Below are 18,195 nucleotides of genomic sequence, written 5' to 3'. Positions count from 1 at the left end.
GTGGCGCAGCGACACAAGGGTATGACTGTAACGCGACGGTTGTAGGTTCGATCCCCACTAGAGGAAGTGAAATATTGATTTACGTTTATATTTCCATTTCTTCGCTTTAGTGTCGAGACAAAACGCGGTGTTGAGTTCTGCCACTCAACACGCAATGCCTCCAGAATTCGGCAGAAAGTGGGGAACGGAGTGTCTTAACACTAGGTTGCTTCTGTCTACATTACTGAACTAGGATACAGCGTGAAGCTGATTTATTTTATTTTAATTTTATATAATATTTAAATAAATATTCTATAATAATTCGTTTATGGAAATGATATCTCATTATATATTATTACTTTATACAAAATAAGGTATCTGGATTGTATATTACTGTAAATAAATATAATTGTATAAGGAAAATAGAGCTTCCTTTTCAACCTGTTGTTTTATTTATTGTATAAATATATGTTGGAAATACAGTATTATACAGTAAAATACAGTATTATATGTTACAATTATTCAAATTTAAAGTAAAGTAAAACAAATAATTATATTTACAATATTATATTTACAACCTAGTTTTTTTCTTTGCTATAAGCTAATTGAGATTGCTTTAAACTAATATAACCTTACTTTTAAATACACCTTTTATTAATATATTATTTAAAATGATATAAATTTAAAGTTGTATAATATGCAATATGATACGAGCTATAAAAATATTTAATAAGATCGACATAAAAAAAATTAAAATCATCAGAAAATATTAGAATCTTGATATATTCTTCTCTGGTTCTCTGTTATCATCTGACCTGATCATTCCATTGTTTAAAATCTCATTATTCTTTATAGCATATTCTTCATTTTTATTCAAATTAGTCACTTGATTATTCATCGGTGTTCCATTTTTCTCTAAATTAGATATTTGCCTTTCAAGGTGTCGAGCGCTGATTTCTATGTTCGATAACTGTCTTTCCACAGGAGGTCCGTTCTTTTCAGGATAGATATAATTATCGCCATTTGGCAGATTTTTGTCTAATGTAGTTATTATTGTTCTTTCCAAATCGGCAACATTCTTTTCAATTGGTCCAGTTTTGGAAGCATTCCTATTTTCAGCGCCTGGACGAGGTCGCTTTTGACCTGTGAAATTTAATTTAAATTCAATAATGTTAAGCTGAATTAGATTTGTGTCATTAGACATCGTAAAAAGACATGTACTGGAAGCGTCTTTTTTCCATTCATAACTTTCCGCCGAATTTGGCCGAACGGCCTCAACAAATTTTGTTATTTTGCTTTTTCCTTTGTAACTAGATTTTAGACTTATACAATATTAACTATATTTATTTTATTAGAGAAGTTCTTATAACGAATATTTTCTTTAATAACATGTAAAAATCGTGCTTACCTCCCTCCATAAGCATTTTAATAAGTACGGAAAAAGGTGCATCGATAACTACCGTCACAAAGAAGGACACTGTAAAGGATAAGCACAAGACAGCCAAGGAGTCATATATCTGAAAGAAAAAAGAGAAATGAATACATATAATAATATATTAAGATTTTACAACTATAGTGCACTAGTATCGAATATGTCGAATTTACTTTTTTTATCTTAACATAGTAAGGGTAGGCAGAGGGAACCCGAGAACCTAGAGTTATAACACTCCGTTTCCTTTAAGACACTTCCGTTCCTTCCACTTTCCACGGAATTCTAGAGTGTACGAAATAAACACCGCGCTTTGCTGAGGAAACCAGATTTGATTACCAGAGTGGGAATCGCACCCACAACTGTTACGACAGTGTCAATTTTAACTACCTTTTTATAACTTAAGATAATTACGTAGGTATATTATAGTAGGCAGAGAGAATCTAATGTAAGAATACAGTGTTTTTACTACAATTTCTATACTTTATATCATGATACTCACCCGAGCTCCTTGGCTAAAGTAAGTTGGGGCAATCTGCATACTAGCAATCAAGAAACAAATTGGGTAATGGTACAAATACATAGCGAATGATATACGAGCTGGAAGCTTCCAAACGTTTAAGCTTAAAAACCAGTTTATTGGACCTGAAAATAAAATTCAGTTATTAGTAATTAAAAATCATATACATTACTAGCGGCCCGCTCGCGGTTTCACCCGCGTGAACTATGTTATATTAATATCTGTCTCCATGACTATGTCCTAGTGACGTCTATGCAAAATTTGAGACTCCTAGCATTTGTAGTAACGAAGTTTCATACAAACTTTCAACCCCAAAAACAACCCCTTATAAGTCAAATATTGCAAATTCCCGTCTTAGCGAGCACCTACGTCCTATAAGTAACTCCTATGCAAAATTTGAGATTCGTAGCACTTGTATTTTCTGAGATTTCGTGATGAGTGAGTGACCTTTCGATTTTATATACATATATAGATTATATTGGTTGAATTGCGAAACTACAAAGTTCTTATCATTGTAAGCGTAGCTCTCTAATAAATGATTTTAAATTACCTCCATAGCCTTTAACACATGCAAATATTATCCAACCCAAGCCAGTAACCCATATAGCTCTCATGAAGGAATTGAACAAGCTGTCTCCAACTTGGTTGTTCCAATCGAGCTGCATGATAACGTATGACATGTAGAATCCAGAAGCTATCATACCCAACGCTATACACCAGGAGGCTAATACAAATACCTGTAAAAGAAATCGTTATGTTAAAACAAAGAAATATATCAATTCAAAAGGAGAAGGCACTTTTAGTCATATTTAGTTTTATATTTGCGTGTGCTAACTTTTACCTACACATCTACTTCTATACAATATTAATATCAATTAAGTTATTTGTATTAAAAATCATTTTTAGTTAGTACCTACGATTATAAAATTGTCTTATTGTCTAAGCCGGGATATATTTACTTTGAGGTTTCTTAAGAAGAAACAGAGTTCAGATAGTGAAACATCGCGACGTTACAATTATCAATATGTGATTGAAGATATGATTACATGTCTATACTCGATAAGTAAAATCATTTAGATAAAGTTGTACCTATTTCGAATAAAATAAAAAAGAAAAATAGTTTTTTTTTGAACAGGTAAGCCGTTTATAAACCTTTCATTATTTTATCTTTTATGTATAACCCAAACGAATCCAGAGCATACTCGCTAGCAAATTAATAAGTAAATACATATGCTAGGTAGAATATTGAAATTGCTAGGAAGATACTGACCATGTAAAGATGAAAGAAATATTAAAAAAATGGTTAAGTCATTGTTGCGCACTGAGGGTACTGTATCAACGGGAACGTAACTTATAAAATATGATATACTTAAGTTTGCTTGTATGTAACGTTTTTTTCTATGATATAAAAATCCATTTATCGATTTTTTCCTTATTTTATATTATAAGTTCTCACTTCGTGCCTAATTACATAAATGTTAATTTTCAGTTAAAAAAGTACCCAATACGTTTTTATTACGCGGCGAATTTCATAGAACCGTTAGATCGGATGAAAGTGCAGGTTTCAACACATTCGGTCAATAGTCACAACGGAAAGTAGAGGAATTGAATGAGCTAAACGTGGAAGATGCGTGAAAATCAATTTTTTTTTGCAAACATGGTTGATAAATTCTTAAAAGCACTCAACACGTTTTTAAATAGTGATTATCTACAATTAATCATATTGTTGTAGATATTAACCTAATTACAATGCTCTGATACAATCTCCTTAACAAACATTATCATAAAATACCCTCAGACTCACTTCTTTGTTAGTATAAATATCTTTGTGTTTACATTTGAAATGATTATACAAGGGTTAAGGGCAAATTGTTATTCTTGTTCTTGAATTCAGAAAAAAATAAGCTTCTAAATCAAAAGATCCAGGATTTATGCGTCGCTGTATTTTGTATTAAATTAACAGCGAAATTAAAATTTATAGCCTACAGGATATTTACCGTGGATCTATAATTATTACATTTGACAAATTATCGGATAAATGAATATTTATAAGTATATCATAGAAAAAAATATAATAAATTTATATTTGTCCTTTATTTCATACAACATGAGTATATACGCTCGCAGAGTTAAGTTTGTCAACTTTTGTAAGCCTATTAATACTTTTATAACCTGCCTAATTAGAGAGAATTCTCATATTAAGACCTACTTCATATACTTTTATAATAAAAGTGGAAAAATTTTTACATTTTTAAATAAAAAATTATATAAAAATATATCTAAAAATATAAAAAAAGCTTTCCCGACGCGACGATCGGATAAGGGTCCAGGCCATAGAGAAAGAGCTCCAGAGTGAGGAACCTCTTTAGTAATACTGCCATTTGCCAAAAACTCTTAAGAGGTTGGTAGAGGCTTTTCGCTACTAAACCGTTAACTAAAACCATAATCGGCACTATGATAGTCACATTGACATCCCACATGGCAGTGGTCTCATAGCCTAAATCCAAATATTTTTTCTTTTTTCTGTTAGTTACTTTATTATAATGATCTATGTGTATATATTCTATGTACAATATACTGTTTATTCTATGGGGAATTTTCATATTCATTGGAAAAATTTGTAATATTCCATGTTTTGTAAGAAATGTTAGTATTATTTTGAAGAATATTACTACTTACCGAATTTAATTTAATCCTTTTGCCTTTGTAAATGTTTAATATGTAACCAAGTATCATTCCGATAAAGAATGGCGCGCCTCGGCACAGTGTGTTCATGTAGTAATTATTCATATAATAAGCCTGTTCATCTAAGCGTCTGAAACGAAAAGAAGCAATACATAAATAAACATTGAAATAATGATAAAAATATAAATTATATCAAATGAAAAAGAAATGTAAATATGGTTAACTTTATTAAATCTAAATAAATATTAAGAGGCCAGTCGTGGCGCAGAGGCACGAAGTGTGACTCTAAAAATCTCTCCTTTTTATTTAATGGATATTAAGAAGAAGTGGATGAGAAAATTTGTGTGATTAATAATAAAATCTGGAAATTATTTGGAAACAATTTTTATAATTGTATCTTCGCTCGCTTACAGCTTCATTATTTTAAAAGATATCTTCGCAATAAATAATATACTCGACTAATTAAATCATGAATGCGCGGTGGGAGATGCTACTTACGCAAAAAAATTTAATCTAATACTTAACTAAAATACTAAAATAAGCATAATGCGAACTAGTCTTAAGACTTAATAGAGAAATGGCTACAGAAGTGTAATTAGAAACATTTCATTTAATTTATTTAACATTTCATTAAAATATTCAATAAGCAAGCCGAAAATAAGACCTGAATGCTAAAATACTTACAAAATAGACATGTTGCTAGCTGGCAAAGCTTTAATAAAGTTAAAGATAGTTGAACCAGTAAGTATGGCTAATAAAGCTGCTGTCATCGCAGTCCACGCCCATTTTCTGCTTTTGCCAAGTACAAAGAAGAGTATAAGAGGAGATATAATGTGTAATTGGATGTCAATCGCGATGTACCAAGTGTGTGGGATACACTGTAAATGTAATTTTGTATTCATTAATAAATAATAATTATTTGTTAATCAATAGAATATACCGTCGTGGCACAGGGGCACAAGTTTGTCACTATAGCACTACTGATAATACACTCAACACGCAATGCGTCGATAAATGCGGCGGATTTTGGGGATAGAAGTGTCTTAACATTAGGTTCCCTCTGCCTACTCTACATAATCTAATACACAATTATGTTACATACATTATCTGAAATTTGTCTTCCCGTTTCTTGAATATTTTAAAGGATAAAGAAAAAATCTTTTTATAATGTAAACAATAACATAAAATCATATCTCCGACTATACATATAATATTTTGTTGATTTCGATGATATTAATTAAAATTCATCTGATGATACAACATTAATAAATTTTCTAATAAACCTTTTAAACATAAGAAATTCATAATAATTATTTATTACCTATATAACCTACTAACCTAAATATTAACCTATATATGTATATAAATGAAAACAATTTCATATGTAAAATAACAGAAAAACGCCCAATACTTACAATTTCATCGGGGTTAACATAATTCTGTACATGTAAAAGCGTAGTCCACCAGTTTGACCTGCATCGTTGTACATTTCTTGCCATATTTTCCCAATATGGACCATCTGCAACTCTGTGGAAGGCAGAAGCTTCTAGAAGCACCAACGCCGCAAGTAGAGGGAACATACGAAGTAGGCGGTTGAGGTAGAAGACGTGAAGGCGTTTTAGGAGGCTCACTGTAAGTAATTAATAAAAATATTACATATTTAATTTATATGTTTTGTATGGCACGATGTCTGGGTTAAACTTTATTTGACGATATGTTAGGAATGTATTAATATTTTCACGATGTGGTAGCTATACAATAAGGCAACATTTAAATTTGTATGGTACCTACTTAGTGTTCTTCATATTCCATTCAAATGTAAATTGCATATTTGTATTGAAGTGGGTACCACTATATAATACGTAGTTGGTGAAAAAATATATAGCTAGTGCCGACTTCTACAAATAAAATAGTTGTCCACCAGTAGGTCCCTGGGTACTCTTTGCCTTCGTTAAATATGCGCGGTATGAGAAGATTAAATTTATTATAATATTTTATTAATTACTAGCGACCCCCTTGCGGCTTCGCCCGCTTTTACTACTGGATTATTCATATAATGTATGTTTGCAAAGCACTTAAGATAATGTGAAAATTAATTAAACCCTAATGCAACCCGCATTTTTGTAGTTTCAATAAGGATTTTCCAATTGTTTTACACAGCAAGGATTTTTTAGTAGGTATCGTAATTTTAAATCTGTGCTACTAATCTTTTCAAGTACTTATTAAAATATATTTAAATGACTATTTTTAGATAGTTAAATGACTATTTTTAAACGGAAGAAATTATAAACAAAAGCCTTCCTACTAATAACTACTACAAAAAATATGAAACCAAATATATCGCGCTAAAATAATACATTCAACTCCAATTATCCAATACGTGCAAACGCATCTAAATCTTCGTTGCTATGCCTCTATAGCGGGTGGGTTTTTTTTTTCGAGCTTGTGGTTAATGCTGAAGAGGTATTCTGTCCCTGATGAAAAGCAAGCACTACGTGGCTGCCTGTGAGGAAAATTAAATAGAATGCATTGGTCGGGAATCGAACCCGGGCCGCCCGCGTGGCAGGCGAGCATTCTACCACGGAACCACCGATGACTGCTCATGACACGCTTGTATAAGCAAAACGTCGCGGGGCGCGTTTCGCAGCAAGGATGTTTTGATATTGTAACAACTTCTAAAGTACTTATTAAAATGAAAAAACAGTAAAAGACAGTTTTGATCTACATTAAATGGCCAACGTAACTAATATACTTATTTATATGCTGAGAGTAAGGGATAAGTAATACTTAAGTCGGCACAGCTGATGAGTCAACGGCGTGATGTGTCAACAATTAAATGCGTTTTTCTCTTAAACTATTCGCAATTTCGAAATAGTTTAAAAAGCAAATTTTATCTTCGTTTAACGTAGAAAATTAATAAAGTATTTAAAAGGATAAGGATTAATACCATTATGGAAAAATATCCCTCACAATAAAAAATATATTGAAATTATTACTTTTAGACAGAAATATGATCACTACACGTTATCCTTAAAAGATAAAAATATGCTCTCGCGGACTTTTTTGTAGATCTTATTAAGAGGAACAATACTCCAGTACATTTTTTTCATGTAGTACTTACCATTAAAGCAGCGCATGCGCGAAAGTGTCTCAATGGGTAGGACTTTAGACACATTTATCGTATTTATGTTAATTTACATAAGAATGTACAAATAATAAACTATATATAAACCTTCCCTGAGAAATACTCGACCTAATGGTGAAAACCGCATAAAAATCCGTTGGGTGGTTTAGAAGAAGAAGAGTTAGAAAGTTCAGACAGACACGAAAAGCGACTTTGTTTTATAAGATATAGGATTATCTTGGTTATAGAGTGGTGGGACTGAACTAAACTTGTAGGAAAGTTTTCAAACAAAACAATTGTATTGCTTAATAGCATGGATTATAGTTATCATGATCAATTGATTTTAGAATTAATTAATTTAATTTTATGTAACTTTAGTTGGCCCTATCTCTGAAAGGGCCCCAATTTCAAGTTAGTAAGTCTGCATGTCGTCTTAAGTACATGAGTCTAACAATCCTGAAAATTTCAACTTTGCTAAAATGATGTAGGTCTGGGGGCCCTGGGGTGTCAGTCTATAAGGTTTTATGGACTTTCGTTTAAAACAAACTTTAATTCGTTACTTGTATGGTATTTACTTCTGTCGGCGAAGTTCTAAATTTTACTCGTGTCCACACTTATTATTAAAAAAAGTATTACATAATAATTAACGTTTTTAACATTTCTTATTATGTTTGTATGTTATTAGCTATCTATTATTATAATGTAACAGAACATAAAAATATGATAAAAAATACAGTTTATAGTTATGTATTTCTTATCCAGACCGTCTTTTTATCACTATCCTCTGTGGAATGTACCTACAAATTTCATAAGAACAATATTAATAATAAAACAGTAAAAAACTTATAATTTTGTAGGAAATAAATAATAAAAAAGTCAATAAATATATATCCTATTGATAAAATAATATCGTGACTGATAAGTTATCTAACCCCGATGTGGATTATATAAAAGAGCTTTCCATAAGACTTCATATTTCTTCGTTCTTTATCTTAAAAGAATATAAAATAAAAAGTACGCCTAAAACTTTTGAACTACAGATTTTAATGTGGCTTTCACTAATAGGTAGAATTATTACAAAATATACTTTAATATATATTAGATTGAAGCCAGAAATATCAAAAATTTGTAATGAAATGTCGTAAGAAGTATGTTTTTTTGTGCAAACTTATATTTGTAAGTAGTTCATTTCATGCTGAACAAGAGCAAATACAAGTTTGACAGCTGTCAGCCCGTTGACCTTCAGTCCTGAAATTAGTACGACCAACCGACTCGCATTTGACTGGTTTTTTAAATTTTTCTTATCTTATTTATATTAAAATTGATATTTATCAATTTTCTTAGTTTTTAGTTCTAACCTCTTACCGAAATTCATAATTGTAGATCAATAGAAAATAACTATAGCAGCGAATAAAGAATCACTTATTTTGTATTATATAGACTGCAAATATAACATAGTAATTATTTTTTCTATGAAGTGTATCCTTTAAATATTAACTATACCGATTTTTTTGTTCTTTGTATTGTAAGCTCTCACTTCGTGCCAAATTTCATAATCGTAGGTCCAAGAGAAGTACCCTATGGGTTTTGATTACGCCGCGAACTTCATACATAATTTAGCTCCAAGAGATCCTGTATATTTGATATTAGTTTCAGCTCGATATCTCCATGCGACTTTAGGATAAATGGTCTTAACAGACGGACATGCAGACGAATCTTATAAGATTTTTCTTTTGAGATACAAACCCTAATAAATTTTAAACTTATTTTACCTCCGGACAATTTTCCAACTGAAGTATACACGAGTAGAATACCGGCCATCAGGAAAAATGAATCCACAGTGAAAAGTCCTGTTGAAATCCATACAGCATCTCCAGATGTAAGCCACTATAAATTAAATCAATAAATAATATTACATGAAAATATTAATAAAGACTAGTGTTTGTAATCATTGTAATAGGACTGTATTTTTTTAGTTTATACTTTCCAATAACTTGTTAGATTCTTTCATTTTACATTTTGTAAAAAGAAAAAATCTAACAAATCATCACCGTAAGATTATTTATTTTCATTATTAGACATTACTTTTTGTCTTGTGGAACTTAACGCCGCTGTATATTATTTTCAAAATAGAAAAGACATTAATATTTTTATACTAATGAAATTTGAATACATGATAATAATTTTTAGTCAGAAACAAAAGAACAAAACGCGATAGCATCAAAATAGTATTAAATATTTAAGAATCGGTGTACTAACATTTTCAGTATTAAAAATGGAAAAAGCTTACCTGAAGTGATTCTATTAAGTTAGCATTGAAGTTGTACATTGAGAACACATGACCGACTACGACCCACATCATGGATATCGATCTAATACCATCCATACATTCTAATGCGTTAGGATTAGAAGTGAATGTTAATAACCGTCTAGTGTTCGTGTAAACGGAGAAAGTACGGAATAGTATCACAGCTTTTTTGGGATCTGAAAATTAAATATATTATAAGTTGACATTGTATATAATAAATTTACCTTCATTCAGTGTCACGTATTTAAAACTCTCTTCAGTGTTAAAACTCTAGGTCCTACACTTAAAGCCTATTAAGGAGATATTGAGACCAGTAGTGGCGCAGGGGCACAAGCGTGCGACTGTAAACGTGACAGCTAATGCAACACGCAATGCCTCCAGAATTCGGCGCAAAGTGTGGAACGGAAGTGTCTTAATGGGAACGGAGTGTCTTAACAGTAAGTTTTCAGGTTCCCCATGCCTACCATCCGTGCGGGATACAGCGTGAAGCTAAGAAATGAAAAATATTGCACATACATAATGTTTGAACTTGCAGTGTAGAAAACTGTACAGGCTAAAAGAAATATTCATATGAGAAGCATCTTTTCAGCTTCACATATTTTTTACGTATCGTTGACAAAGGACACAATTTTACAAAGTTTAAAATATTTAATAATAATATAAATTGAGTGATATAATTAAGGCAATATTTTATTTAACATGTAAAATTTGAAAAATATATTTATAAATAAAATCCTTGTAACATTTAGCGGACGTGACAACGGATAAACAAAAGTCAAATAATCAATCACGGTGTAGACAAGTTGGATTTCCGTTTTCATTAGATTACACAAATCCATTCATTAGTATTATCATTGTACCTTCACAGCGTATAATAACGTAGAAATCACATGTTTTTATAATAACACCTAATCTATATATATATACTAGTGGACCCGGACGCGGCTACGCCTGCTTGGACTATAATATTTACTAGTGGACCCGGACGCGGCTACGCCTGCTTCAACTATAAGAGTATTTATTAAATATATTCATTAAATTATTTTCCATTTTCAATAGAATTAGTAAGAAAATATAAGTTTAATAATCAAAAAGAATAATAAGTAGATATACATTATTAGAAAAAATTATCTGAGTTATTGAAATGAACCAACAAAAGGATTAAAAGTAACTAAAGGATAGATATTCTTAATATTAGTAAAAGTACCTAAAGTTTTCCGTGCGTGCGTACATAGATATCGACTCTACAAAATAACTAAACATTTCTCTCTATTAAGCAGGATAATTTTAGCGGGCAATATCAAATAAAATAAGAAGAGAACCAAAGTGTAGCTTAAATTAATTATAAACAGATTATTTGCTGTTACATAAACATTTACAATAGTTCGAAAATGTATGAAAATTTATAAAACCGTCAACGTCATCTGCCCGTCCGCGTCGGTCATACTGTGCCGCCCGCTCGTAGGCTAGGTCATTTGGAATCAGTGACATCTCCTTAATTATTTATTAGAATGTTATACAGTAAACTATAATTTCAATCTAGATAAAATGTTAATAGTGACTATTATATTTATTTTCATAAGGATGAATATCAAAATGTCGCGGTAACGGCGTTGCGTAGCGACGCGACGGTTGTTATTAACATGGCAGAATAAATTGCATGTCAAATTAGAAAGTATTTTAATTTATTAGTATATACGTGTAATGTAATATTATATAGCCTATAGCACTTCTAAAGAATGCAGCTTTCATACAAAACAAAAACAATAAAAATCGGACCAGTAGATCCAGAGATCTTAGCGTTCAAACAAACAAACAAACAAACAAACAAACAAACAAACAAACTCTTCCGCTTTATTATATTAGTATAGATAAAAGGACTTGTCCTCACTGACTGAGGTAAGACGCACGCACAGCCTTAACCGCTGATGGTAGAAACGTGAAATTTGGACAGATGTTTACTTTCGTAATCTGGACATCCATTAAGAAGGGATTTTGAAATATTTTAACCCTAAAGGTGGTGCCCATGTTTCGTGGTTATTAGAATTCACCCCTAAACAAACAAGCGAAGCTGCGCGCGTCCGCTAGTAAATTTAGTTTAATTAAATAAGTCTTTTACTATTTAGTTTATAGGTAGAGGTATATTATAGTCCTTAATTTAAATTTACTTTGTGGAAAGACGTATTAAAGCTAGAATGTAAAACTGTAAGTACCATTTTTTGGTTGCTATTATATGACGGAGAAAAGTAAGTAAGAGGTCACTATCATTCATTTCCTCATATAAGTTCAGTCGGTCTTCGTCCGTCGGTCAGAATTATCGGCATTTTTGACTATACATCTTAATAGCGTTATGTCCCAATTATATAATAATTCAGTAATAAAATAATAAAATTTACTACGCGTATTATTTGAATTTGTCGACAAGTCTCGGCTATAAATATTTCGTAAATATAATAATTCACATTATATTTATCACGATTTATAACTTATATCTTTAATAAATAATAGAGGAATGATAAAACAATAAAAAAATAATACTTAATATAATACTTTTCGGATGTTTTGAATTTTTTTGTAAAACTTTTCTTTTCTGGAAAATTCATAAATCGACTGAATGATGTGGTGTTTTAGGAATATAATATGGTGTAAATCTTATTATCAATATGACGAAGACTAGCGGAAAATTGTATTAAAACGTCAAATATTTTTATAAGAGAATGAAAAACTTACCTTTTTTCTGTATGAGGACGTGGTTTATATCGTACATTGTGCTCAGTAAGGTAATGAATCCCAAGACGGAAAATACTCCGCTAAAACAAACAATGTATATTATCCTTATATAGAGACACCACATGTGTTTGTTTAAAGACTTCGAAGGGTTTCTTCATTTGTCAGTAATAATTTTTACCTACTATTATGACACCTCCATTTTGTAAAATTGTTTCGGACAAAAGGAGGTTTCCTTTGTGTGTTCTCTATACAACGTGACATTGGCGAAGTGATTAGTGCTCAACTGGCATGTTTGTCACGCCAAATCAAAGAATAGAACAGACATTGTGAAACGAGTTATAATAAAAGTGTCGTGTCATTACCTTATCTTAGCTTCGAAAACATTATTTGACAAATGCAGTTAATATTTTTTTATCTCAGATCAAAAAAAAACTAATAATCTCGCTTTGTTTTCTATATTTTGAAAGAACATACTAAAAGTGTATGGGGAAATGTATACAATGAGTTTTTTAACCATGCCAAAAACGTACGAGTAGAAACTCAAAGAAAAACTGTATCCTTAAAGTGGCCCTTTTAAAATGTGCATCAACGCTGGCCACTGTCCGAGTATCTATCTATCTAAAGATTCGTCCGAATAAAATGTGATCGCAAATTCATGTAAATACAAATAGCAGTATACAATAGATAAAATTAACAGCGACTATTATATTTATTTTCAATTTTAAATATGTATTTTAAAAGAATTAGTTTTCATTGTAATAACCTGATTTGTGTGAACAAAAATCTTTACTTGTAAATGCCGAAGGTATATATATGTATGTAGTTGATAATTAGTAGTAGATACCTGTATCAAATATTTAGCCAATTTTATAATTAATAAAATAATCTGAATTAAAACAAAATTGAGTAGCGTCGACTGTAACTCGCTATCATATTTTCGTAAATCTAAAGTATGTAAACAAAATAAAATGTAATAATGTAGTTATATAATTCAGTAGTTTATCTAATCCTACAAAGATTAAAAACTAATACTAATACTTAAAAAGTAATTGAATATACGTCTCAACATAAATTGAAAAATACTTTTCCTTATTATTACCTAGATATATTTATTGACGTCATTTATACATTTAGAGATGTATCGTATGCGCCGTGACTGTTCAACGCTCGTAGTCATGTAAATCTGTAGGTCATCAGCATATAAGTGAAAGGAAAGGGATAGAAGCTTAATAACGGAGTTGATAAATATGGAAAAAAGGAGAGGAGAGTGTACTCCATCCTGGGGAACACCAGCACTAAGACGACATACAGATGAACGTTTGTCGTTAATATAGATACTCTGTTCGCGTTCATGTAAGTAGGAGTAAAACCATTCAGTAGTCTCAGAGGATACATTAAGAGATTGAAGAATTGCTAAGAAGATATCAAAATCAACGGTGTTAAAAGCATTAGAAAAATCCAGAAGAGCAAGAATAGTAACTTGTCGATTATCAATACCCAGCCTAATATCATCATTAACTTTATTCAGAGCAGTTACAGTGCTGTGTCCAGGATGGAATCCGGACTGGAAGGGGGACAGGATTTTGTTTAAAGATAAAAAAGATGAGAGTTGATTATGGACTATACGCTCCAACACTTTAGATAGAAACGGTAGAATTGAGATAGGGCGATAGTCAGTAAAGGATAAAGGATTTGATACTTTGGGAATGGGAATTACTATCGCCTGACGCCAGGCATTGGGAAAAGTATTATTGGAAAGGGAATGGTTAAAAATATGGCATAGGATATGGAAGTATAGGAATAAGAGATAAGAGGATCATTTTTCGACCAATTTGATCACTACCAGTAGCATCGGATTTAATGGCCAGCACATGCTTCTTCACGTCCTCAGTGGAAACATTAGAGAAATAAAAGGATGACGGACAAGAGATAGCGGAAATAGAATTGATAGTGTCAGTTTTAACATTCTGTTTCAATATATTGGTATTTGTAAAGTGTTTGTTCATTTCGTCCAGATTTATTTTTTCACTTATCTTAACAGATACATTTACTGATATCCTCCTTCCTCCTTCATTGTATTATGGACACTAGACTCCCTCATTGTATATTAAAAATATAGACAAATAAAAAAATATTTTGTATTTGGCTATCAAGTGAGTAACTGTATTGTAAAACTCTATTTGGTACCGGACCTACTCAAAGGCAACCAGTGTAAGAATGTAATTATAATGTACTTCAAATAAATGCTTATAAATTCCCATGAGTGAGAAAAATTAAATCAAATAAAAAAATAATCAGGCCAGTCGCGGCGCAGGGGCAAAAGCTTGTGCGATGTCAACTCGAGAAAATGAAATATTTAATATTTTATGTCCTCGCTCTGGTAACAGTTCGGTGGAAAATAGGAAATAGAAGTGTCTTAATAGGAACGAAATATTTTAAAATTAGTTTCTGAGATTCCCTCTGCCTACCCTGCTATGTGCGGGATACAGCATGAAGATTTAAAAAATATAGATAAACTTACATAGCTACGTAATCTGCAGCAACCCAAGGCTTGTCATTCGGAAGTCGGCAAAAGCGTTCTTCATATTGAAAGCCAAAAGCCGTTAAGTTAAACAATACATTTCTCATCCAATTGTCCGTGGAACAGGACTGGGGCATACACGCAGCAAAATTCAGTTGGGTGAACACTAGTGGATTTTCAGGATTTAACCTAAAATTTTAAATATATATATTAGAAAAAAAAATTAAATAAATGAGCTATAAATTTAAATAGAGCGGAAGAAAATTTCTTACTCATCAGGATCCACCGGGACAGCAAATGGTTGCACTTCAGAAACAATCCCATTATTGAAACTAACTATTTTCTTGTTAGTTAAATTGAAATTTATATCGTCAACAAAAGGCAGTTGAAACGTTTGATCGAAAGGCACACTTAAAAAGCACCACTTTCCTTGAATTTGCATGTCATTAATAACTTCGTTAACGCCCAAACATTGATGGTAATTGCCTAGATCAGCCAAATTTAACTGAAGCAAACCTCTAGGAAACCGCACTCCTGCGTCCAAAACTGCAATAAATATGAAAAAATATATATTAATTAATACTATCATTATTAAAACAGTTTTTTCCGTTAAACGATTTAGATTACTTAAATAAAATTTTTGTCGAATTTATTTTATATGGTAACATTATAATAAAATTTTATAAAACTTACACTGAGCATATAATGCTATGTCTTCATTTTTCATGAATTCCACTTGTCTGTCACATTCTTCATTGTTTATTACTTTTTCGTATCGCTCATAATCGAATATTTTATTTGGTATTTCTCTATGTATTGCTGCATTTACGCTAATAACTATCCCACTTATAAATAATACATTACGATACAATTCCATTGTAAACACAACACTTAAATAAATAATTATTTTGTATAAAAAAAAAACAATATCTAACACGTTGCTGCGAAGACCTTTCCTTCAACAATAATCAAATTACTTCCTCTTAGATTGTTATAATTAAAAATTGTTTATCTAATCTACAATGTATTGTTTTATCGAAAGAATTAATATTAGTCACATAAATTTTAACATGAAACCCTAGATAGTATTTGCTATTTTTTATTAAATCATGCAACAGAAATAACTTTACTTGACTTTCCTTGAATAATATTAAATTTCAAAATGCTTCAGAAGCATGACTCTCTATAAAAATTCAATCATCAAAAACATAAATATGAAATGAGAAAGAAATTCAATGTTCAATAATGTGTCGTTCTCGACTTCACTGACAAAAGAATTGTAGATCTATAAAAACGGGTGCACAGTTTTGTATACTCTCGGGATATAATTTAATCTCTAAGTTTCACTCCAAGTTTTATACCTATACGTACAAGCCTTAGTATTTTGCATGTTATAACTTAACTTCTCACTCTGGTGACGAGGCAAAGCGCCGCGTTGAGTTCCTCCACATAACACGCAATACCTTCAGAATTCGGCGGAAAGTGGGTAACGGGAGTGTCTTAATGGGAAACTAGTGTCTTTTCACTAGATTTGCAGGATCCCTTACTTAGAATAAAGAAATTGTAATATATTGTGAGTGGCAACTAGCATAGCCAATGCCACCTTACGTTACTGAAGCTTACGAAAATTGTTCCGTAGTATTGTCCTTTTTAGAAAAGGTAAAAAAAATGTAGCGGGATTTGAAACTGCGCCTCTTATAAACCGTCCAGGCGCTCTAACCACTAAGCCATTCATTCTCATAAACTTACGTTGAAATTCTTGTAGGCTTGTTACAACTTATTTATATTGTTAGCATCTCTGTAGGGAGATTTTTACAAACTTCCGTTACCCAAAGATAATTACTAAGAATTTTTTGGCAAGAGAGAAAACTGACGCCAAATAACGTAGCTTGATGAGAACATATGGCTTAGTAGTCAGAGCGTTTGGACGGTTTCCAATAGATGCGGGTTCAAATCCCGCTACGTTCAAATTCTTATACGTTTTCTAAAAAGTATTTTCTTTCCTAGGTGAGAAATAACACTTTAAAATTATAAAATAAAAGTTGTATTGTCGTTGAATTTAAAAGAAAGATACTTAATTAAATACCAATAATATAAAATATTATTTATTAAGATCTTTTTTATATTATTCCATATAAAAAAAAAACAAATTGTTCAATTTATAATTTTTTATTCAAAACTTTACTGCCTTTTATCACTTTTCATATATTTTTTTATTAGCTAGACATGTAAATTATACATTATCTTAGAATTTACAACAATTTTGCTCATTGAAACATATCAAACTAAAGATATAATCTTTAAAATATGAACATTATCATTGCGAAGATATACGACTATACGAGTAGGTACCTATATCAATATCAACACGTGACTTCCTGCTTAGAAATGGTTTAGGTACTAGGTAGAATTCTATATTATAAAATTAACTCATCAAGTCTATTATTTTAATTATTATTAACTTTAATTTACTGTTATAAATTAAGTTGGATAAGCTATATTTATTGTGCTATCATATAAATCAAAATCGTTGTTAATATCTCTATATGACTACTTAAAATGATTATAATGTAAGTAAATACTGTTGAATAATGTTATATCTTTTATTAACTTCATTCTATTTATTCTTCTATTTATTTTATTATTATCGATATATTTTTATTTTATATTTATATTATTCTCTTGTTTTTTTTTTGTTAAATTCATAATTTTTAACATTTTGTGCCTTTTCAAGTCTACATGATGAAATTCGACGACGGTCGAATTTCTCTATACATCCTCCATTTCTCTATACCTTGTTTGCCAAAGCACGTGTTTACGTACTTGACGGTATCGAAATTGTTTTTCATTATTGTTATACCCGACTTTTAAATAAAATCGGGTACGTTTGCACCGACAA

The 18,195-nt window shown here is 31.0% G+C and overlaps 1 protein-coding gene across 1 annotated transcript; it reads right to left on the bottom strand.

The window, feature by feature from the left end:
• Positions 1-412: 412 nt before the first annotated feature.
• Positions 413-16,188, bottom strand: LOC146528630 (nose resistant to fluoxetine protein 6-like). The gene is made up of 13 exons (XM_085203477.1): positions 15,990-16,188; positions 15,569-15,842; positions 15,297-15,485; positions 12,776-12,855; positions 10,028-10,221; positions 9,510-9,624; positions 6,029-6,243; positions 5,298-5,491; positions 4,608-4,743; positions 2,479-2,665; positions 1,911-2,053; positions 1,388-1,496; positions 413-1,122 (listed from the first exon to the last, which is right to left on the bottom strand). The coding sequence occupies exons 1-13, from the start codon at positions 16,171-16,173 to the stop codon at positions 749-751; spliced, it is 2,394 nt and encodes a 797-aa protein (XP_085059603.1). The 5' UTR covers positions 16,174-16,188; the 3' UTR covers positions 413-748.
• Positions 16,189-18,195: the final 2,007 nt, after the last annotated feature.

The sequence above is a fragment of the Heliconius melpomene genome, chromosome 19, assembly GCF_056956725.1.
Source record: "Heliconius melpomene rosina isolate 202511_hmr_F chromosome 19, ASM5695672v1, whole genome shotgun sequence".
Lineage (NCBI taxonomy): Eukaryota > Metazoa > Arthropoda > Insecta > Lepidoptera > Nymphalidae > Heliconius > Heliconius melpomene.
Note: the sequence above shows the minus strand (reverse complement) of the source record. Positions and strands in the feature narration are given on the sequence as shown.

Excerpts from the sequence above, each read along its gene's own strand:
- LOC146528630 (XM_085203477.1), bottom strand. The coding sequence starts at position 16,173 with ATGGAATTGTATCGTAATGTATTATTTATAAGTGGGATAGTTATTAGC. Across the intron at positions 2,054-2,478 it reads ATGTGTTAAAGGCTATGGAG|GTCCAATAAACTGGTTTTTA; the intron begins GTAATTTAAAAT and ends TTTTATTTTCAG. Across the intron at positions 1,497-1,910 it reads ACTTTAGCCAAGGAGCTCGG|ATATATGACTCCTTGGCTGT; the intron begins GTGAGTATCATG and ends TTTTTCTTTCAG.